General features: G+C 38.3%; 3 protein-coding genes and 3 pseudogenes across 5 annotated transcripts; 1 reads left to right on the top strand and 5 right to left on the bottom strand.

Annotated features, from left to right (window-relative positions):
* Positions 1-407: 407 nt before the first annotated feature.
* On the top strand, positions 408-980 carry LOC120171374 (annotated as a pseudogene).
* Positions 981-3,862: 2,882 nt separating this feature from the next.
* On the bottom strand, positions 3,863-6,763 carry LOC120171375 (annotated as a pseudogene).
* A 2,793-nt stretch (positions 6,764-9,556) lies between these two features.
* Positions 9,557-10,799, bottom strand: LOC120171389 (annotated as a pseudogene).
* An 815-nt stretch (positions 10,800-11,614) lies between these two features.
* Positions 11,615-13,547, bottom strand: LOC120171370 (formimidoyltransferase-cyclodeaminase-like). 3 transcript variants are annotated; one of them, XM_039179081.1, is made up of 3 exons: positions 13,416-13,547; positions 12,721-13,146; positions 11,615-12,229 (listed from the first exon to the last, which is right to left on the bottom strand). In XM_039179081.1, the coding sequence occupies exons 2-3, from the start codon at positions 13,109-13,111 to the stop codon at positions 11,721-11,723; spliced, it is 900 nt and encodes a 299-aa protein (XP_039035012.1). In that variant the 5' UTR covers positions 13,112-13,146; positions 13,416-13,547; the 3' UTR covers positions 11,615-11,720. The 3 variants fall into 3 exon arrangements, with proteins under 3 accessions (XP_039035012.1, XP_039035011.1, XP_039035010.1); XM_039179080.1 differs by having other exon boundaries at positions 13,420-13,512; XM_039179079.1 differs by lacking the exon at positions 13,416-13,547 and having other exon boundaries at positions 12,721-13,401.
* LOC120171388 (protein LTO1 homolog) lies at positions 13,437-13,850 on the bottom strand. The gene has a single exon (XM_039179093.1). The coding sequence runs from the start codon at positions 13,848-13,850 to the stop codon at positions 13,437-13,439; it is 414 nt and encodes a 137-aa protein (XP_039035024.1).
* Positions 13,851-15,388: 1,538 nt separating this feature from the next.
* Positions 15,389-17,331, bottom strand: LOC120171367. The gene is made up of 4 exons (XM_039179076.1): positions 17,150-17,331; positions 16,889-16,959; positions 16,479-16,565; positions 15,389-15,860 (listed from the first exon to the last, which is right to left on the bottom strand). Exons 1-4 carry the CDS (start codon positions 17,259-17,261, stop codon positions 15,834-15,836), a joined length of 297 nt encoding a protein of 98 aa, XP_039035007.1. The 5' UTR covers positions 17,262-17,331; the 3' UTR covers positions 15,389-15,833.
* Between the last annotated feature and the right edge of the window lie 6,043 nt (positions 17,332-23,374).

The following is a 23,374-nucleotide window of genomic DNA, read 5'->3' as shown; positions in this document are numbered from 1 at the left end:
TCATCGTTAATTTTATGTTTTGATTTCATTTTAATCTTGTGTTGGTTGAAAATTAACAGTTTTACTAATTTTTTAATAAAGAATTGACATTATTAATCAAGATAATAATATTTAAAATACTATAATTAAGTGATTAAGTATAATCAAATGATAGATAAACGAGTACATAGCGGAGCGAAATTGATTGGGCACCGATTACTGTCTGACCTGAAATCGACAAGCGACAAAACATCCGTCGCCTCAACCATTTACTTATCGCTACGCCTGTAAGCCCACCCTATCTTTTCCTTCCCTGTGTATACGGCTGATATTCAATGCTGTACACGTGTCGTTAACCTGCAGGCTATTGTTAACACTTAAACGTCGAGCAACTCTTTGCCAGTACTTCCGTATCAGGCACCCCAAAGTTGCTCTCACTTTAACCCTACTACTCTCAAATCTCACCTATACAAAATAACTTCCATTCATCTTCTACTTAGCAGCTAAGTGTGAAACTATTGGAGTCAACAGCTGTTCGAAAGAATTATATATATCCTGATCGGTGAAGCTAAAACAAAGAAGAAGAAGAAGAAGAAGACAAAATCATGGTGTGTTTCTGCTTTCTGGTTGATCAGACGAAGGAGGTGAGCAAAAGTAAGCCGGCCGCAGGGTTTTGCTCGAGGTGCGGTGGAGGGGCCAGTGTGGCCGATATGAAGACTCGTACCAGGTTTTGCTACTTTCCGTTTTACTGGAATTCTTGAAAGGCGATCGTCTGCACTTTTTGTGGGGCCATTCTTCGATCTTACCGTTGGATTCATGGGAAGAGGAGTACACATACCAGCTTCTTCTGCAACCCCTTTTCTTTTTGTTTGTCCCTTGGTTAGGGTCTAGCAGCAAATTAAGTGAGAGATGGATGATACGATACGATCTTCAATCTTTTAATAATCAAGTTTGACATAAGAAAAAAGGATTTAAATGTTCTTTCTTATGTTTGTGTTAGTCCTTGAATCATTGGATGGAACTGAACTGATCACCCCATATTGATTGAGGTCCAATGTATATGTAATACGAGTATAGATGGATTGAAGGACGGAAGGGACGATTGTTCTTTTGAAAATCTTAAATTCTCGTACCGTCTACAGTAACGTTATTAGCATTGAAGGTTTCTCTGCTTGGAAAATTATATTTTCATTTACGTAGCAAAAACCATTAAATATATGCATGTTAGTGACAACCCAAGCAGCATGAATGTATAGCTGTCGATTAGGAGGTTAAATCACACCATACTAGCTACCAAGCTACCTCGGACGTTTCTCTCTCTTTTAAGGGTAACAAAATTAAATTTTGAATAGTAATATTATTATAAAAATATTTAAAAACATAAAAATCTTACACAAACCAAACTGTTTTAGTAGTTATAGAGATTAAGGAATTGTTATTATCCCTTAATATCTTGAGTTCAAACACAATATATATATATATATATAGTAGGGAATAGGAATTGTGCTTAAAGGGGTTGTGCAAATCTAAACGAGGTGCATGTGAAGAAAGAGGACAGAAGAGTAGAAAGGGCGTGTTTGCTTCGTTTTTGTTGCAGTGAAAAGCTCATGTTGGGTTTGGTAATAATACAAATCTAGCAGTTCATATTAAATTCTGAAGGTAAATGTAAGGACAGCACCAACTACTTACTAATAAATATTACAGCTTTAGGCATTTTATTATCTTTCAAGCTCATTTAATGGTTGTCCCTTGTTCCCATATGTAATGGGGTAAGGGGAGGTAAGATAGTAGGTTGTCCCCAACACTAGGTTGAGAACAGCTTCCGTAGGAGACCTCCAAATTATGAAATGCCCTCCATGAGACTTGATCCCACGATCTCAAGATTAAAAACCTTGTGCTCTAGCAACTGAGCTGGATGATCATTTTTTTCAAGCTCATTTAATGGTCCCCATAATTAATATATTTGACAATGAGGTTCATCAACTTTCATATACAATGATCATCTTCAACTGTAAAAGAAAAGGAAATGAACATCTTTTTATCTTTTATCTCATCTGATGTTATGCTATACTGAAAGCTTACTGGTCCCGTCCCCGAGAAAAGTCAGCTTCTCTCTCTCTCTCTATATATATATTGGGAACTGAATATTATTGAGAAGAAGTCAACGCAATAAAAAAAACAAGCAACCGAGGATGGAGGTGGTCCAAGTTCCGATATGCCAAGGGGCAAGGCAATGCAGGCGCCATGCTCACATCCGACCCTGAAGTTTTAGTTTCAAGGCATATGATGATCATCAATGAATGAGAGGGTTGACCTTTTCAAAGTGTTTTATTCTTACACAAACCCTTTGACTTTTCAAAACGAAAAACTGTGGTCGGTCCACGTGTGTCTCGCATTTTCGAATGCCATGCACGCCGCCGCGCTTTTTTTAATTACTACACACGCTCGATCTGGTTGGAGGGCATTGCCGAAAGGAACTATATGAAGATCAAAATAAGCAAGCTGCCCCCGTAAAGATGTTAACTGTATCTACTACTAATATTCTCACGGTCGGCTGTGGCGGTGAGGAAGTTTGCTACAACTTGAGGTTGAAACACCGCTGCCGCCGTGGCTGAGCACAAAAAGCAGCAGAAGTGGCGTTATCATATATCAAGATTGTGGATGCTGCCGTATTTTTAATTATCTTATATTTATCGCTATTACTTATATAACAAATGTTATTATAATTTCATCATTATTATATAAAGATAATTATTTCAATAAAAGTCAATGCCACAATACCAAAAAATTATTAGATCGATCCGATTCACTACATCATTCGTGGTTTCAACAAATAATATTTTTTCATTTATTTTAATGTGATTCTTCACCTCTTTCCTGTTTAAATAAGAAGTGAACAATTATTCGAAAGTTTTTTAAAATTAATAGATGTAATTTACTGAAATCGATCGTGATGAGCCAGGTCCATAAAATTTCTCCATAATACTAAAGTTCGGTGGTACGGACCTTTAAATTTTGAAGTAATAAGGGTTAATTTTGTCAACCACCCTCGAATGATATAGGCTAGTCTTTTTATTTAACCATTACAATTCAAAGTATTTTAATTTAATCACCAGTTATCGATTTATCGATAAAATTCCAATCATGTTCTTTTAACAATAATTTATTAAACAAGTTTTTAAATATAAAAAGAGAATATAGGAATAATAATGTGTATACCATTTTAAATTATTTTTAATAAACAATCATTTAAATATATTCATTTATCTTTGTTCTATATTCTTTCTCTAAAAATATGTTTATAAAATTAACATGATTAAATAATTTAGTTTAGTAAGTTGTTATTATTATTATTTTATTAATTATGAAAAATTATAATAATGAGTGACACCTGCTGCGCGACCAAATTACAGTGATACGTATCATCACTGACTGCATACCTAGCTAATATAATGATCTAATTGCAAAGACATGAAAAATTCGAAAGACTCCATTCAAACTTTTTAAAATTTAATGACCTGTTAACAAAACATTATAAAAGTAAATGCATCATAGCAAAATAGTTTGAAGACTAATTTAAAACGTTTTAAAACTTAAGGACCTAAAATCTGAATTAGACCATATATCCTACAAAATATAAAACTTGAAATAGAGGAAGGAAGAATGAGAAATACGGAATCTGTCAATTTTATCAATGAATAAACAGAGTTAAATAGCAGAGAAAAAGGGAATATGGACCAAACATGCATCAATGCAGGGATCAAATTTTGATTAAATTAAAGTTTTTAAACCAGTCGATAGCAGGCAGCATGAAGGCTGAACCAAGGCACTGAGGGTCTAATAACAATAGCAGCAGACAGAAGTAACCCATCCTCTAACAGTTGATTCAAGCCTTGGCATTCCTAGTGAAGTCGATACAAGTTTGGCAACTGCAATCACTGAACCTACAGATTTCGCACCCGAAGCACACACAGGACGTGCAACCCTTGCATGTCGGAGACCGGGTGCAGCCCCTGTATACCCTGCGACTGGCTCGTTCTTCCTCGTCATCACATGTTATTCTGAAAACAAAATCAAACCCAATGTTGCCATAACATTATAGCAAATGATTCTACATTTCCATGCAACAAAATCGTGTCAAAACCTTTAACGTGTTCATATCTGATCCTAATATAAAGAAGATATTAACAGTAGCAATTCTCTGAGCATTTTCAAAAAAGAAAATATGCAGGCGTTCAAGAACAGAGCCAGAACATTTTGGCTTCATCAGATAATGAAACAGCAAATGATGCGTATCATGGTAGATTATAATTTTAATGTACTTGCCAACTAAAGGCATATTTTTTAAACAAAAAGGTTAATGGTTGAATGTTGATGCATAAGTTGTGCGAAACAACTACAATCAAACACGAAGATATAACCCGTTCTTATTGACCCACGGCTTCTAGTAGAATGGCTATTAATGAAACAAAACTAGCATATAATCAAAGGTAGAACCACATGCATTATCTACAATTTACATTTTAATTCCTTAACAACTGGATGTTTTTAGAGGTAGAAAAGAACCAAGTCCAGTATCATGTTCTAGAATGACTGATACCTCAATATGTTGTAGGCAGCAGGCTCGAACATCACAAAAAAAAAAAACAAGACTCAATGAATAATTGGGAGACAAACCTGTCATGTGGAAGATCCGAACATTTCCAGTTCACATCTGCTAAAGCATCATGGTGAATCCGACATTCCTCCTCCGTCCGCAGTCGGAATCTTCTCTCCTTGTTACATCTGCTGCAACGAACAAACTCATCACGATGACAAACTCTTCCATTATGGGATCTGTTAGTACCATTGGCATTTTTAGATGCCTGGTTGTAGTATTTCAGCAACACAGTCTTTGATAATGACACCTTCTCCCCATTGACTATCACCCAAACATTATTTTTCCACTTTCGAGCCGTCTCTCTTCCAGAATGCTTCTCAAACGCAGCAGGAGTCAACTTGTCTAGCCATTGAAATTAACATTCACACAATTAGAGAAGAAAAATGGAACAAAAAACAAAGCTTCTATTTTGTTAGGAAAATAGAAAGGAGCTACTATATAAAAGGGAAAAGATGATATCATATGCACCACACAATGGAAGGTTCTGATAAACAGTAAAGGCAGAGAAAACAGTACAGACAGCTTAAGCCGGTTTTAGTTGTAAGGAGACAGACTATATAGTTCGGCCACCAATTCACCTTGTTCTTTTACCAGACTATACAGCTAGTTGTAAAACTAATTTTCTTTTCGTTTGACATGGCTAATGTTTCTTCTTTTATGAACAAAAACAGTCTCCTCACAGACCTAAGGTTCCTTGACATGCAATCTACTCCTTCGAACAAGAAACCCTTTATTTCCTCGGCAATACTGTTTCAATGCTAAAGTGTTAAAATAATAGAATCTAGCTAGTACAAGTACTGTTTGAACCTCCGAGCCAGATTCGTACTACTTTCACATGGTAGCATTATGTAAAGAAAAGCACATGCACACAAAAAGAACACGTGAAAGAGGACGTTTCACCCCTCCTAGAAACATAGCACTCCTTGTAAAACGAGGCATGGAAATGATTAAAAGCATCCCTCCCTCCCAGTTATTCTTCCCAAATGGCATGCCATCACAAGAAGAGCAAAAACGTACGCATAATCCATATGGACACATGTTTGCTCCATGAGTTTGACTGTCTACTGTCTAGTGATAAGAAACAGAACTTAAAGCTTGAAAAAACAGATGCTGAAAAGACTAAATCGAAGATCTTAAGAATCACAACAATAAACAATACAATGCATGTGTTATTCTGAAGACGATTCTCATAGATCTTTACCAACAAATAAACTGATGGACTGTGCCAAAATATGAATGACCACGGTCTTGTCGTCTTACAACCAAGGAAAGAAAAGTCTTTGAGACAAAACAGCATACACATAAACTGTGCCAATAAGAAACCAGAAAACGAAAGGATTCAAGCCTCCCACCATCCACTTCTCACTATATCAAAACCTCGATTAAATAAGAAAGCGACACACTTCAACGTCAAATGCACCATAACTTGAACAAAGCACGCATTAAACACCACATAAATCAAAACCCAGATTCCCAACAACACTAGAGGAGAACAGAAAGGATGGGGGAGAGATGGAAAAAGGAAAAGAAGGGTTAAACGGAGAGATAGAGACCTTCGTTGCATCCAGGGTGCATTCACAGGTAATTTCGAGGTCACCGTTAGAGAAACCCTAAGCCTGCCACGGCATCACCATATCTATGGCTGGTACACCCACATGTCACTTCTATAAAATCTCTTCCTTTCTTAAATCCAATTACTTCTACCAACTCCTCCTCGCTAAAGATCATCGACCCACTCTCTCTTTCTACTTCATTCTCCATTCTCTCTCTCTCTAACAAGATCCCCCCCTCACTCAGACGCTATCAAACAAACAAACCACACGCACGCACGCACCAAACACGATCCTCCTTACTAGGTTTCCCGAAAGAAAGAGAATCCAGAGAGGAAAATTTTAATACGGGTAATGTTGAAAAGAGATTTTATAACAGGCCTCCAGTCTAAAACGAAGCAAGGGGTGGAAAAGCTCGCATCTTTATGGGATTACTCCCGGAGATCTGGTGGAGAATACGTTGAAATAGAGATAGAGCGAGAAAGGGTTTGGTGCTGGAGCTGTGTTGTATTTGGGGGGTGTGAATGAGCTGGCCAAAGAGAAACAATTAAACAAATGTCGTGGGGCGAAGGTAGGTATAGATGAGAGTGGTTAAAGCCTAGATGCTACTTGCATGACATGAGATGCAGAGAAAGAGAAAAAGAGAAAGGCTTTGGTTTTGGCTTCGGCTTCGGCTTCGGCTTCGGCTTTCGGCCTGGAAAGTCCCCTCATGGGAAGGGGAAATTAGTGTTGGGGGACTTCATATTTATATACTAATGTATTTTTGCCCCTTTTATTTATTTCATTTCTTTCTTCTCTTCCCAATGCAATTCCTTTTTACAATTTCACCCTGCCTATATAAATGAAACTTATAAGCCACTCCTCTAGTCTTACTACTCTTGTAAACTCATTCTTCTTTTATCAACCAATTCTTCCATTAAGAAAGACGAACTAAACGTTACAATAGAAATGTGCCGAGGCCCCTCCATCGACCTCTCCGGCTCTGTCGTCGACCAAAAAAACCTATTCTCCGTCCGGTTACGACTGAGGATACATGCGCTTTTGATCTTGCTGATATAAGATGCAACAGCTTGACTCTGACAACACCCTGTACCACGAGCTTTTGATCCTTGGTGTTTCCCCATTCATCCCAAGCATGTGAATGTGTTAGAATTATCAAAAAGCAATTGCTTTTATATGTTAAAGTAGGGCAATTAGTGACAGCAGTTTGGTCTGGAAACAGACGATAATCAAATGATGATCATATTGAGTCATGGACATCATTCATTGTCCCCTGTGCAAGGAAACAAAAGGATCTTTACCTATGATGTTTAATAAAGCATCCATTGTTTGGTGTTTGTTGGAAGAATATGGCTGGTGGCTGGCATGTCAAACGGTGAGCGACAAAGGGAAAAAGTAATTTTTAGTCCTTAAATTCTGATAATCTTTTTAATTTGATCCGCGAACGGTGAGCAGTTCTAGGTTCATATTTTAATATCTTCGACCGTTTTTTTTATCTCATATCATGGCCTCATTTATTAAATAATACATATTAACATATATGATATAAGATAAAGTACTCAAATGATGGGTAATGAGTGGAAGCAATACAAATTTTATATTTATTTAAGTAGATGGCACCTAAATAATTATATTCAAGAACAGTAATATTCTTTTTGACAAGATGCTCGCCACGTAAAACATGACACAAGTACTATTATTTACGACATTTTAAAAAATAAATTTACACATATTATAGTGAAATATAGAGGTAAGTATTATTTTTTGTTTTATTGGTATTTTTTCGAGTTAGGGGTTATTATAAGATATTATTTATTTATAAGTTTTTTTAGTTATTGACATGATACATAAATTTTATAAATGTAATTGTTCGAACTTGAATATTTTTTAAAAAAAAATAACACTCTTTTTTATCATTAAAATCATTTAATAAGTTCATTTTATTAATATCTTTTGTTGTGTTTTATCGAAAGTAAACTTATAATGTATATAAACTAACCAATTTACTTAGGGGGTAAAAGTTTTTTTATTAAGATAAAGTGATTATAAAGTAGTATTTGTTCTAAATACTCTTAACTATTTGACAATGAACATTCAATCATCATGTTGCAATCGTTGGTGCTCGAATTCGTGACCTCTAAGAAAAATAATAATTCTTTTAACCGTGAAGGTAAGTTAATTCGTGATTCAAGGGGGTAAAAGTTTGGAATGTCGAACTCGATATTGAAACGTATTGTTGATAGCAATTCAGAGTTTAACATAATACAGTAGTGCCTAGCATAGGGCACGGCCTTTAATAAAATACAGACTAGTAGCTATGCAGTCTGCGGTTAGAGAAGGAATAAATATGAACTTACTTTAGATTGTTGTATTCTCCCAAAGTTTCAAAGTACGCAAGTCCCCCTTCTTTACTGCATTTTCCATTATTAAATTAGTAATATGTGCGGGGTTAAACGATAGTTGTTATTCTTATAATTTTGGGATTAGAAAACGTCGTTTATAAGGGTGTTTGAACAATTATGGAGTGGCTTCAAGTTGTTACTTTAGATCGTGGGGTGGCTCTCCCCTTCCAATATTATGCCTTGGGGTGGCTTTTGGCACATGAAGGTCGACTCACCTACAGAATTCGCTAGAAGAGCTTTGGGTTTGAGTTGCGACTCCAAGGACCACTTCAAAATTTTATCTTCCATAGTTGGCCTACCGTTTTAACGTATTCTTTGTTGTTGTTGTTTGTTGGATCGAGTGATAAAGAGTTTAATTTTTTTAAAATAAAATATTGAATTTAAGTTTTGTAGATGAAAAAGAACCAAGTTTGGCAGAATTACAGAAGAGTCCAACATAATAAAATTCTATATCGGTGGAGATGAAATGAATGGAAAGGCATGGGGCATGGGGGGATCGGCTTCGAGTTGGGTAGCAAATAGTATACTAAGCAAAATGGTGGGCACTTTTGGCTGCAAAAGCTGTGATGAGTCTGCAGAGAGTGGGAAAATTTTTTATGCGAATCTGAACGTGTAAGGTACAGTGTATACTCAGCTTTTTGGTTATGTTTGAAGGCAGCTACTATCATGTTTTTTTTTTAATCTTGTAATACAAGGCCCCTGGTGCAGCACCTGGCCAGGCCAATCAATTTGCCGACCCATCCCCATGGCCGAATGATGTAAATAAATACCGGCCTCCTTTTAATTACCTATTTTAATCCGTTGCATGCAGGGATTAAATTACCTAATTTCAATCCATTTCATCCGAGGTTATCTCATTTCATTGAACATTCATGGAATACTTGTCGGATAATGTACATGCAACTCTTGAATATTGGAAGGGTCATACATTCTCACAAGATTTATTGGGAGGGTTAAAGGTAAAAGCTGCACAGTGGCCCATTTTATTATCAATCTCTGACAGCAGAAATTAAGTTGAGATATTTCTCAAGTATCATTTCAGGTGAAGAATCCGTGAAATAGCCCTGTTCCACATCCAACCCTTCTTTGGCAGCGAGCACGGAGCATCTCAACCCGGGACTGGACCCTATCTGCTCCGACCCGATTCGGCTCTAGAAGAATGCAAGCTATCTCAATCGAGTTCTCGCCATGGACCAGGCCCAGTGATTGGACCGTCGGAAGACCACCTCTTCTCGCGCTCACCATTCTCGCAATGCGGCGAGCCGACGCATCAGTTGACATAACAGGCACATTGTATAGTCCAAGCCATTGGGATGCCCCGATCATGGTGATGCCTCTAGCCCAAGATACACCGGTGCCCTTCATCGGGCTTTACAGAGAGTGTTTCAGGCAAAGCCCAGCCTACCCATCGATTGCCCATGGCATTGGGCCTGTAATAGCCGAGCTCCCGCCTGATGTTAGTTATCCAGGGCCCTCCCTGTTGGGTGTGCCGCACCAAACAAAAACTGGCACTGCAACATTAAAACAGAAACAATGTTACAAATAAGTTTTCAATACTATTTAGAAGAATAACTTACCTTGGAATCGGTTGCCAATGTGTGCTGCAATAGCCTTGGCAAGCCAAGCTGCTTCGTCCAAGGATGCCCAAACCAAGGGATGCAAAACGATACCGGAATGCAGCTCGAGGTTTAAGGTTCCATATGCAGCCTCAACCATGGCTAGGACAGTTTGTTGCGAGGGGCTATAAATAGCACTACCCGTGCTGTCATGAACAAAGTACGAAACAAGAGTGAAGCGTGTCCGGTTGTACACTCGGTCCTCGAATTTGTTGAGGATCACAGTTTCCGGGTCTAGCCTTGCAGCTCTCTATGGCGTCAAGGGGTTCTCGGCTTCGAGATTCAGAGAAATAGATCTTGCAGCATATCAACACCGACTGAGTTGCACCTTTTTTCTTCTGGTTATACACAAACCGTTGACAGATAGTTTAACTAGCTAGCAAGCAAAGGGATAGAAAACTCCATAACTAGAGTCGGACCTTACCTTGGTACTTGAGCTAATATTTGTCGGAAAAACTCGATAATTTTGGAGCTTTGAATGAGAAATTGATTCAAACGTTGTTGAAGAAAATGTAAAACCAATTGTTGGTTTGTAAATGTGTAGACGTGCACAATATAAGTAACGTGAATGTCCGAACCAATTGATCTTCATTAATATTATCAATTTGTAACAAAATAATTACTAACGTTATGAACTTGTACTAAAATGATCACTCGCCATTAACAATTATTAACATGGGCCTGGGATGGACCTAGGGGAGCGCGGGGTAGTCGCCTTTCCTCCAAAATCTAAAATTATCATATGATTTAGATTTTTTTTATGTATTTTCTATTGAAGATATATTTTCGTCTTCTAAAATTTTATAAGTTTAAATTTGTCATAATTGAATTGGGCGACGGTCCACGGAAAATTGAGCTGGACCGTTACCTGCCATGTTGATCGGTCACCCTACTACCATAACTGTTTCTTCTTCTGTTTTCCTTTTCTGCTATTAAAGCTGTACAATGGGATATTGGTTTCCATAGTGAAAAGTGCATGAATACCCACCTCTTTTGCATTAGTCATGTAATTCAAAGAAGCCTTGAACAGAAGTAGAACAATTTTCTAAGCAAGACGGTAATGTTGTCTTTCAAAGATTCAAGCTTTAGCTTTTTGTAAACAGCAAAGCACTTTATTTTATTTGGCTAAAACATTCAAAATAACAGAAACGAATATCGCCGAACCAAAAGTCTGCTTTTACAAGATCAAAGAAGAAATGGTCATAAAGAAGAGGAAAGGACGCATGATTTTATTTAAGAATAAAGCTTTTTTTTTATAGAAACTTGTAACTAAATATTGTTAATTTATTTAAATTTAATACACATGATTTTATTTAACTAACTTTAAGGACGCATCAGTATTATACCATATGTCAAATCATTTGCATGATCTTCATGAAGTTCAAACAAGAGAAATAAACTGTGTACGTGATTCTTAAGAAGATCAAAATGTATTTGTGAGGCAAGAGAGTAGCAGCACAAACTGAGATACATGAAAAGACCAAAAAATACATCCGAGATCACATTTCACCCATTAATGAGAACTCAACCTCATGTACCTTTCGATAATCTGGTATGGTGTAAGATCGGTGAAATACCCCTCTCCTATGCGCAAACCCTCCTCCTTTGCGAGCCTCTCAACTTCAAACTGAACTCTGTCTCCTCCCACTTGACTTGGTTCCAGCAAATAACAAGCCACCTCAGTAACACCATCGCTATGTGCAAGCCCCATCGATTGCACTGAAGGAAGTCCACCTCCTCTCTCACTCACTTTTGAAGCAATCCTACGAACAGCTGCAATATCAGTTGAGAACACGGGGGCATTGTAGTTAGCAACCCAATGGGTTGCTCCAATTAGAATAACGCCTTTTGTTGGAGATGCTTGAGCTGGACCTGCCTCAGGCTTCAGTGGCAAGGACCCTGATTTAGACCCTCCAGACCATAGAATACTGCCCAAGTTAGGCTTGAAATAACCAAGTTCTCTTCTGATAGAATCAAGCAACCTTCCCTTCTCGTTGGCAGCCCCATAAAGAAATGTAGGTACTACACAGTTAGCATTCAAGGTCATCAGCAATGATTCTTGCATACTGCCTTTCAACTTCTAAATTTAAATCAAGGCGGGCAACAAAGATGATACAATGATTCAAAATTAGAAAAAGAAAAAAAAAGTAAAAGAAATAATATCAACATGTAAAATAGCATATTTATAGTTCTAATGTCGAACGAACAAAATGTCTACGATAAGCAACATGTAGATCATTCCTCTGGCCTATTCCAGAGAGGAGAGAGTGACTGTTCATTGCAGATACTCAGAATGACAAATAACTACAACAAAAGAACAGAGAAACATCAATTCTATCAACCTCTACAATACCTGACTGGAGTCTTACAAAATAATTGATTAAAAAGGAAGAAGTAAATCTTCCAGGCTCCAATTATACATTTTCTTTGCTAAATCATATCCCAAACTTCCACTGATTAATCCAACTAATACTGGCAACATCTACATAGCATTTAATTCAAAAGGAAGAAACCTTCGAGCTTAGAGCCTATATCGGCTGCCAACCACTTTGCAATCTGAGCTGCCTGGTCCAAGGAAGTATGTGGCAAGGGGTGAAAGCATATATGATCAACAACTCCGAGTCGAGGATGGGTTCCGGAATGCAACTCAACGTCTATGGTCTCCAAAGCAGACTTAACAATGGCAAACACCGTATCTTTCAAAGGACATGAATCTTGAGATGGTTTTGGAGTCAATCTCGAAACCACCGTATACCCAACTCTATTGTAAGTCACATCTATGAACTTATTCACAATAGCAGCCTCTGGGAATAGCTGGGCAGCTCTTCCAATCGACTCCAAAGCTGCTCTATTTCGGCTTTCAGAAATATATACCTTTCCACATGCCAGCATCTTGTTCAACATCTTTGCTTCTCCTCCTCTTTCTACTTGCTCAAGATCTGCCAAAAAGGATACGAGAAAGATATATGGAGATAACAAAATGAGATAAAAGGCAAACATTTAGCCACAGTTTAAGTGAGAAGCGGGGACCAGCACTCCAGCCTAAACAAAAGGTAAATCCAGATGAGAGACAGATCAAGACTGAAACTTTAATAGCACACTGCACTACTTAATACTGATTAATCGAGAATCGATTTCCAAATTCGACAAAAACAAGATAAACAAAGAGCATTAGCATCTGATACCCAACGTATGCAGCAAAAAATACCTACAATCAAATTAGCTGAAATCAAAATTCGATGTCATTAGGTTTTGGGTATCCATTATATTCCAATTTCACACCCAACCCAGCACAGATAGCCCTAAACTTGAGTCTCAAAGCTTCCATTATTTCTTGGACACTTTCGTTTTCTGGATCCATAACAGGGTACTTTTGGATTAGTTCCTGCATCTGCTTGATATTCTTCTGAATCCGAGCAGAGAGCTTGGTCGGATCGACTTGGATGGCGGAGTTCCACACATCGACACAACCCTTGTAGAAACCGAGCTCCTCGCCTGTTTCGAAACCCGTTTTAAGACCCACTTCCTTTCCCTCATCCTTGCCGGTGGTTATGCCATGGTTGAAACCTTCTTCGTAACCTTCTTGGTAATGGATTTTTTCAAGATTTAGCGACGAATCGAAGATATCTTCGGCAGAGTCCATGAAAATAGAACCTAAAACCTTGGTTTTGGGGGCGGCTGCTTTTTATATTGAATGATTCAAAGGAAGTACAACAGGCTGGAAGCCTAACTCTGGCCCAATAAAAATTTGAATTATGAAAAATATTTTTATATAAAAAAACAATAAAATTGAAATTTAAAAATGATTGTTTGTTATGATATTTATTTATTAAAATTTAAAAATAAATTAAAAAAATTGACTATTTTTATTTATTTAAATTTTTATTGTATATTTACTTATATTTGTATATTTCGGAGAAGCCAATAGTTAAATAAAAGCAGGGCACCAACCATGACGAAATCGAAGAAGCTGACAAGATCAAACAGAATACAAACAATATGGAAGTCAAGGAACCCGAGAAAGCTTAAATTAGTTCTAAAGGTCGAAATGAAGCAGACGATGATATGTAGAATCGGAAAAGCCTGACTTTTCCAGCAATTATTGATTTCACGTTTGAATCCGAGGGTGGAGGAGAGAATAAAGAGGAAAAAGATGAGTCCAATTTTAAGTTTTGTGACATAGTTGTGGAGCATTTTAAGCAGCTGAGGATTACTCTTATATAATATTGTCATAACTTTTGACAGTACAATTACAACACAACATCAATAAAATTATATTCCCATATGCAATAGGGTAAGGGGAGGTAGGGTAGTAGACTGCTCTCAACGCATAGTTGAGAGTAACTTCAGTAGAAGACCTCCGACATTCAGAAAATTAAAAAATAAAAATAAAATGCAATGCATGTATAAATAAATAAATACATAGTTGAACAGTCTTCATATGTAGTCTTCATGTGCTCGTTTGTAATGGTAAGTAATCCCTGCAACTAAATTTCTACTTTAAAAATCTCTGCATTTAGATAGAAACGTTAGACCCGACTAAATTTAAAAAAAAGAAACATAAAGAGAATGATATCCAGAAGTCAACGATGGCAAGCTACGAGAAGGAATAATGTCAAAAGAGATAAAACCTAAACTAAGGCAACACTACTCAGCAACCCTAGTTCTAAGCCTTCAAAAATTCAAATGACAGAAACGTATAAAAAGTAGAAGTCATGGAAATTGCTATAAAGGCATTAAAAGAAGACAAAGAAGATACACCCTATGGATGTGACCCGCACTACTCGGATATCATGGTCTTAAGTCTCCATAATTTCCTATCAGAGGTCATGTCTTCGGTTATGGCTAAATCCTTCAAATCAGATCTCAAACAGTCTTCTCACTTCCGCCTTGTCATCCTCTTCTTCTGGCACCGTTGACTATAATCGACTCAACTCTCCTGACCGCATTCGACGGTTGTCTCCTAAAGACATGTCCAAACCACCATAGTCTTCCCTCCCTCAATTTTTCGGACACAGGCAACACCCCCAAGTTTAACCTAATAGCAGAGTTTGGTGTCATGTCCCACAGAGTCCTACCACATGTCCATCAAAGCATTCTCATTTCTGCGGCCTTCATCCTCCTTACGTGATCCTTCTTGATTATCCAACATTCTGATCCATACAGCATCGCTGGTCTTATTGCCATTCTATAAAATTTTCCCTTAAGTTTTAGAGGCACCTTTTTGTTATACAGAATTCCAATAGCAGCCCTCCACTTTAGCCATCCCGCCTTTATACGGTGAGTAACGTCATCATCTACACCTCCATCTTTATGTATCATAGACCCTAAGTACTTGAAACAATCCTTTGAGGAGAGAACGTGTTCTTCTATGCATATTTCTATATCTTCATCGAAGTATCAGTACATAGTCAATGCCTGCCCATAACATAATTCACACCTCATTTTCCATCATATAAAAGGTGAAATCCAATAGAAAGTTCAATTCAAAAAGTATACTTCACTACTTTTCAAATCCATCAACAGAATATCTTATCAACAAAAGCGAAAACAATATCCTGAGGACATCAAAGTTACAGGCACACATTATTACTGGGAATCTTGTAAAAACCTAAAAGCTCCAACCTCATTTTTGTGCCGTTTCCACTGCATTCTACAAGAAGAAAAAGATAAAATGAGAGGAGAAGCCATAATACACACACTACACTAATGTGGAACCTAAGAAACTGTTAAGCACTCCTATTAGCTATCACTAGTTAGATTCTCAATGAAATTAGATCACACGGTAGTGATCATCAACAAATGGACGTGTGACGGAAGACAACACTGCACTTGATCATATATAAACCACTTATGGTTTTCAACCATAATCTGGTTTTTACTGCAGGTAAATAATACTCATTCCATGTAATAACAGTAAAAATTCAACATTGACCAACAGAAACATATCCAGCCAAATGGGGAATAGATAGGCCTAACTGAAAAGAAAATCTGCAACAAAATTTGACCGATGGAATTCTCTTGAGAAGGAACTTACAGTCCATACTCCATTCCTACTTACCCAAACCTTTCATTTTCTAACATGTGCTAAACAGATATTTCGATATGAGTAAGACTGTATGATCCTCCAGATAAGAAGGCAAAGCTTAGAAAAATTGAGCATAATTGTCTTGGACTTGCACACCTCGAGTCCGAGTAACATAACATTGACAATGCAAGAAATTGCTTATTCAATTCTAGATAAGTAAAAGTTCAGAGTATATAAAAGTACCTCTTCCTTCTTGCCTTTGCCTCTGGTTAAGAACTTGTATCCGCCATAGAAAAGCAGACCCCAACCAGTTAAAGAGACGATAACGAACTGTGCAATCATTCAAAGAAGTGAATACAGTTTCTACATTTGCGCCTCCAATTTATCAACAATATCATCAAATAGATTGAAAAACAGTGCCTATGAAATAATACATGATAAAATAGGAAGTAAAACAAACATCAGTGTATGCTGCAATCTAACAGCGGCCAAAACTCAACAAGATATCATTGACAATGGAGAGGGCGTAGATTATAAATATAAATGAATCTAAAAAATCCCAATTTCCTACTCCAAAAAATCTAAAATCGGGAAATAAGACAAGAAATGATGAGAAAAATTGAAATATAAAACATGAAGAGAAACAAACTGACATGTTCTTCCTTCCATTTAGCTGGGTTCATTGGTTCTTGCCAACAATTAACTTTTGGGGGTCCATGGTGATCTGACAGAAAATAAAATCAAGAAAAATCATGTAAAATCATGTTCATAACTTCTACGATCCTTTGCCTCTGACTATGATCAAATTCAAATGACATAAAATTGAAGTTAACGGGCAGATAATTTTACAATCGAAAAGAATATAAATTTAAAGAGTAAAAAAGTTTTTTTTAAAAAAAGTATACAGAAAATACCTGCGGCGCCGGCAAGACCACGGCGAAGAATGAGAGAAGAGGCTTGAGAATGAACCGGTGTACGAGTTACATTCGCTATTCTACGACCTGCAACCGCCGCCAAGGTAGCCATCAAGGTGGTTTCTTCTTTTCTTCGGCGTCTAGGGATTATTTTTTACTATTATTATTTTTTTGAACAATTCGGTGTGTACAAGAGAATCGGGATGGCATATGTATACTGTAACCCCCTAGACCCGGCCTATGCGTTTCGACTAAGTCTAGTGGATCACATTATAATTATTAAAGACATTTTTTCGCAACCGTTATTCCATCAATATAAAATCACATTATAAAAACATGAAATTATAAACAATTTATACTATCAAAATCCAACTTGTAAATATAGTACAAATAAATAATAATTTAATTTAAAACATGTCTTCAAATTCAAAATCACAATGAACCGAGCAGTAGTAGCAAAAGTGTTATCATTATAAAATCCGATATTTTAAAATAAGGTCCATGTCACCAAAATAAAGTAAACTTGCCAGATAAAAACATTACAATCTGATTTACTTCAAGAGATATGTTGATCCTCCAAGTGCTCGAACCAAGGTATCTACCCAACAGTATCTGAAAGGGGAAAACATTTTCAAAAGGTGAGCTAGGCTCAGTGTGTCCCAACATTTCCATAAAATCACAATAGGTACAAATCATATTCCAGTAATCTCACAAATTCGTAAAAAGAGTTTAACTTTTTGAAAATCATAGTTTAAACCCTTTTCTGGTACACCATCAGTAGTTCCCAAAATTATTTCCATATAGCTTAATTTATGCACATAGCAAAAAGAAAGCCGACTTAAGGATAGGCTCTGAAGCTTGTATCCTTAAGCCCAAGTCAATAAGTCCATATAGCTTACCCTAAGCACACAGCAAAGGAAAGCCGACCTAATGAAACATCTTGGGGCCCTCAAGAGTCACATTAGGCCCAGTTAGCTTGATCAGAGCTATTCCATCGTATTTCAATTCCAAAATTCAATTGCACCGTGACATAAACTCCATAAATCCAAAAACATAGTAATCATATACCATTTCAAAACAAAAATTAGATAGCAGCCATATTCCATAAATTGTCACATTAAATTGGTGCATTCATAAAACAATAGCCAATGAATTCGGTGTACCACATATTAAAACCAATAAAACAGTTCAATAACAAGTAGGGAACACACCTCGACAATAGATTCAAATAACAAATCTACTGATTGCTGGTTTCACCACGCTCTGCTACAGTTTTCGAACGGGTAAATACTGACACACGTGGTTTAACTGATCTAGAAGAGCTGGGTCGAGCTGTCGAACGATCCGGAGAGTCTCTTGTACCTTCAAACAATAATATTTATCAGTCTCAAATCCTATTTAATTGTTCAAAGCTAAACTTCTTAAGTATATACGCATTTTTAGGGTTTGACTATCAATTTGAGGTATTTCGAGTCTGAATTTGGCCAAACGGATTACGGAATCGGAATCAGGGCGTCGAAAAACATAAAGTATGACTTTTCGAAAATTCAAATTCTTGGTCAAAGTCAAAGTCAAGCACTTTGACCGTAGATTTGGAGACCTTCGGATTCGAATTTGACAAAACGGACCACGGAAACGGATTCGGCACGTCGAAAACTATCAGGATAGGTATACTCGGAAAAGATTAACGGTCGTTTAATGCTCGGTCAAAGCCATTTTAAGTTTTGGTCAAAGAAAGTCAATGGTCAATGGTCAACGGTCAACGGTCGGGTCGGGTCGGGTCAACGGCCGGGTCGGGTCAACGGTCGGTTCGGGTCGGGTCAACGGTCGGGTCGGGTCAGGTCAACGGTCGGTTCGGGTCGGGTCAACGGTCGGGTCGGGTCAGACCGGTCAAACCGATTCAGACCGGTCAAACCGGTTCGAACCGTTTGAAACCGGTCAAACCGGTCAGAACCGGTTGAAAACCGGTTAAACCGGTTTCCAGCAGCCACTCGCCCTGCGGCGGCGCGTGTGGCGCGTGAGGCGTCCTCCGGGGCCCTAAAAATCCCGGAAAAATTTCTAAAAATTATTTTGAGCGATTTCAAGATACTTACAACGATCGGTTCAAATTTTTGAACGGCGGAGAGCTCGATTTCAAATCGGCCGAATCTTTGACTGCACCACCTCCTCACGCGCCGCCGTCTACGGCGGACAAGGTTGACACCGGTGAACTCGGAACGGCACAAGGAACACGATGGTGCGGGAGGTGTCGTAAACGGAGCAACGATCAGCGGTGAATTTAAGATTTCCTCGGCGATAGAGCTAACAAAACCGTCGCTACTTTGACTGGAAATTCCCGACGTTTGGCCGCGTTTCGCTTCAATTAATTTGAAGGGTTTGTTCCTCGCTCGATGATGAACACAACGGTGGTTTCAAAACAACGATCGGAATTCGGACGGCGTCGGAATCGGCTTTGAAGTAGAGTGCGGGAGGAGGAATTTCACAATTGTTTTCTGTTTTGAAAACAGAAAACCATTCATACGCTTAAATGAAATTTTCTGCCGACACTAAAAGGAGTAATGCAGGGCTTGGTCCCTGAATTTCCTTTAACTTCTAAATGGCCTACAATTTTGAAAACTTTCGATTTAATCCTCAAATTTTGCCAAATTACTTAATTAAATTTTTTTTCTCTAAATTTTATTCCGGGTTGTTACAATTCTCCCCCTCTACAAGAAATTTCGTCCTCGAAATTTACCTTATGAGAATAGTTGAGGAAACTGAGCCTCCATTGACTCCAATGTCTCCCAAGTAGCTTCTGAGGGGCCTCGATTACTTCACTGAACTTTGACCATTGGAATTCGCCTATTCCGAAGAACTCTTTCATCTCTTTCTAAAATCTGAATGGGCTCCTCCTCATATGACAAATCAGGTCTTAGCTCTACTTCTTCAACCTGAATAATGTGACCTGGATCTGGACGGTATCTCCTCAACATTGATACATGAAAAACATCATGAATACGACTTAACTCAGAAGGCAACTCAAGCTGATATGCTACAGGTCCTACCCTCTTCAAGATACGAAATGGTCCAATAAATCTTGGACTTAATTTACCCTTACGCCCGAATCTCAATACTTTCTTCCAGGGTGAAACTTTCAAAAAGACCCGATCTCCCACTTCAAACTGTATATCCTTCCTTCTTTGATCTGCATAAGATTTCTGCCTATCAAATGCCTCTTTCAGACGATCACGGATTAATCTGACTGTGTCCTCCATCTCTCGCACTAACTCAGGTCCCAACGTTTTCCTATCACGCAACTCAGTCCAACAGATCGGAGTGCGACATTTACGCCCATAGAGTGCTTCATAGGGTGCCATACGAATACTGGTCTGATAACTGTTATTGTAAGCAAATTCAGCCAACGGCAAAAAGTTCTCCCAACTACCATGAAAATCGATTACGCAACCCCGCAACATATCCTCCAGAATCTGAATTACTCTCTCAGATTGACCATCAGTTTGTGGATGAAAGGATGTACTATAATCCAATCTTGTTCCCCAAAGCCGTATGTAACGCCTTCCAAAATCTCGAAGTAAATCTCGGATCTCGATCAGAAATAATAGACAATGGAATACCATGCAATCTGACAATCTCTGAAATATACAATCTTGCCAGCTTATCCAAAGTATAATTTACTCGCACAGGAATGAAGTGAGCTGACTTTGTAAGTCTGTCAACAATCACCCAAACTGAATTTTTTTTTAAAGGAGTCATAGGCAAGCCAGTAACAAAATCCATAGTAATACGCTCCCATTTCCATTCAGGAATCTTGATAGGCTGTAACAAACCTGATGGATGTTGATGTTCTGCCTTAACTTGCTGACAAGTCAAACACCTAGCCACAAAGTCAGATATGTCTTTCTTCATACCAGTCCAATAATACCTCTCTCTCAAATTCCGGTACATCTTATCTCCTCCGGGGTGCATAGCATATGGACTACTGTGAGCCTCAGTAAGGATAGTCTGCCTCAATTCAGCGTCATCAGGCACACAATATCTACCTTTAAAGCATAAAACTTCATCCTGATCAATTGCGTAATCTGTGTTTGTCCCCTGCTCTACTTGCTCAAAGATGGAAAGCAAGGAGCTATCAAGGGGCTGCTTAGCTTTGATCTCATCAACCAAGGTCGGCTTAACTTGCAATTCTGCTAACAAAGTGCCATCGTCATATAAATTCATCTTGGCCATTAAAGACCTCAACTCCGATACCGTCTTTCGACTCAAAGCATCTGCTACAATGTTAGCTTTACCAGGGTGGTAATCAATCACGCAATCATAATCCTTTAGAAGCTCTAACCAGCGACGCTGTCTCAAATTAAGTTCCTTCTGGGTCAGAAGATACTTTAAGCTCTTATGATCTGTGAAAATGTAACACTTCTCTCCATAAAGATAGTGTCTCCATATCTTCAAGGTAAAAATTACTGCTGCCAACTCTAAATCGTGAGTAGGATAATTACACTCATGCGGTCGCAGCTGACGGGATGCATAAGCCACCACCTTACTTTCCTGCATTAAAACACAACCAAGTCCTGAATGTGAAGCATCACTATACACTGTAAAATCCTTCCCGGACTGTGGTTGAATCAACACCGGTGCTTGAGTCAAAACCGCCTTTAATTTCTCAAAGCTCTCCTGTTGTGCCTCACCCCAGTCAAACGACACATTCTTCCTTAACAACTTTGTCAAAGGAGAAGCAATGATCGAAAAGCCCTCAACAAAACGTCGATAATAACCAGCCAAGCCCAAGAAACTGTGGATTTCAGATACGTTCTTAGGTCGTTTCCAATTCATAATAGCCTCTATCTTGCTGGGATCAACCTGAACACCTCGCGCAGAAATAATATGCCCCAGAAATGACACTTCTTGAAGCCAAAACTCACACTTGCTTAGTTTGGCATATAGACGATGCTCTCTCAAAGTCCGCAGAACGATCTTCAAATGCTCGTCATGCTCTGCCTCCGTACGAGAATAGATCAGAATATCGTCAATGAAGACCACCACAAATTGATCCAAATATGGTCGGAACACCCGATTCATCAAATCCATAAAAGCTGCAGGAGCGTTCGTCAAACCAAAAGGCATCACTAAAAATTCATAATGACCATATCTAGTGCGAATGGCCGTTTTTGCAACATCAGATCCTTTAACTTTCAATTGATAATACCCCGAACGAAGATCAATCTTAGAGAATACAGTAGCTCCTCGCAATTGATCAAATAAGTCATCTATCCTGGGTAATGGGTATTTATTCTTGACCGTCATCTTGTTCAATTTTCGATAGTCAATACATAATCTTAGCGACCCATCCTTCTTTTTCACGAATAGAACTGGAGCTCCCCATGGTGAAGTACTATGTCGGATAAATCCTCGATCGAATAATTCTTGCAATTGGACTTTCAACTCCTTAAGTTCCTTTGGAGCCATACGATAAGGTGCCATAGAAATAGGTGAAGATCCTGGATAAGTCTCAATCTCGAACTCTACCTCTCTATCAGGAGGTAACCCAGGCAACTCCTCCGGAAAAACATCAGGAAACTCGCTAACTGTACGAATCTCCTCGATCGTGGACAATGCACCTTTGGTGTTCAAAATACAAGCAATGAAGGTCTCATATCCCTTTCGGATCATACGATCAATTTCCATCGCTGAAACTATATTGGAGAGATAGCCACGCCGTTCCCCAATTAACACAATAGTCCGACCATCTGAAGTCTTCAGAGTAGCCCGCTTGTATTCGCAATCCAGCTTTACCTTGTGTTTATTCAACCAATCCATTCCAAGAATTAGATCAAACTCCTCTAGAGGAAGCTCCATAAGATCAGCGAGAAAAATTTCTCCCTGAACCTCGAGAGGGCAACGCCGAAATACTTTATTCACTAATACTGCTTGTCCTACTGGACTCGTAACTGTAACAGTATTTTCAGTGTTCTCTATCGGAATCTGAAGGTTTCGAGATACTGAGCTCGATACATAGGAGTGAGTGGAGCCATTGTCCAGTAATGCAAAGTATGGGATAGAATAAATAGTAAATGTACCTGCAATAACCTCAGGCTCATCTCTGTCATCACGACGTCTAGTTGCATAAACCAAAGCTGGCTGTCTAGCCTCAGAAGCTGTTGGCCCTCTATTTTGCTGAGGTCGGGCTCTACTGTCTGTCCTGGACGCTGATCCTCGAGTCTTTCCTTG

This window comes from Hibiscus syriacus, unplaced genomic scaffold (assembly GCF_006381635.1).
Source record: "Hibiscus syriacus cultivar Baekdansim isolate YM2019G1 unplaced genomic scaffold, ASM638163v2 tig00111833_pilon, whole genome shotgun sequence".
Taxonomy (NCBI): Eukaryota; Viridiplantae; Streptophyta; class Magnoliopsida; order Malvales; family Malvaceae; genus Hibiscus; species Hibiscus syriacus.
Note: the sequence above shows the minus strand (reverse complement) of the source record. Positions and strands in the feature narration are given on the sequence as shown.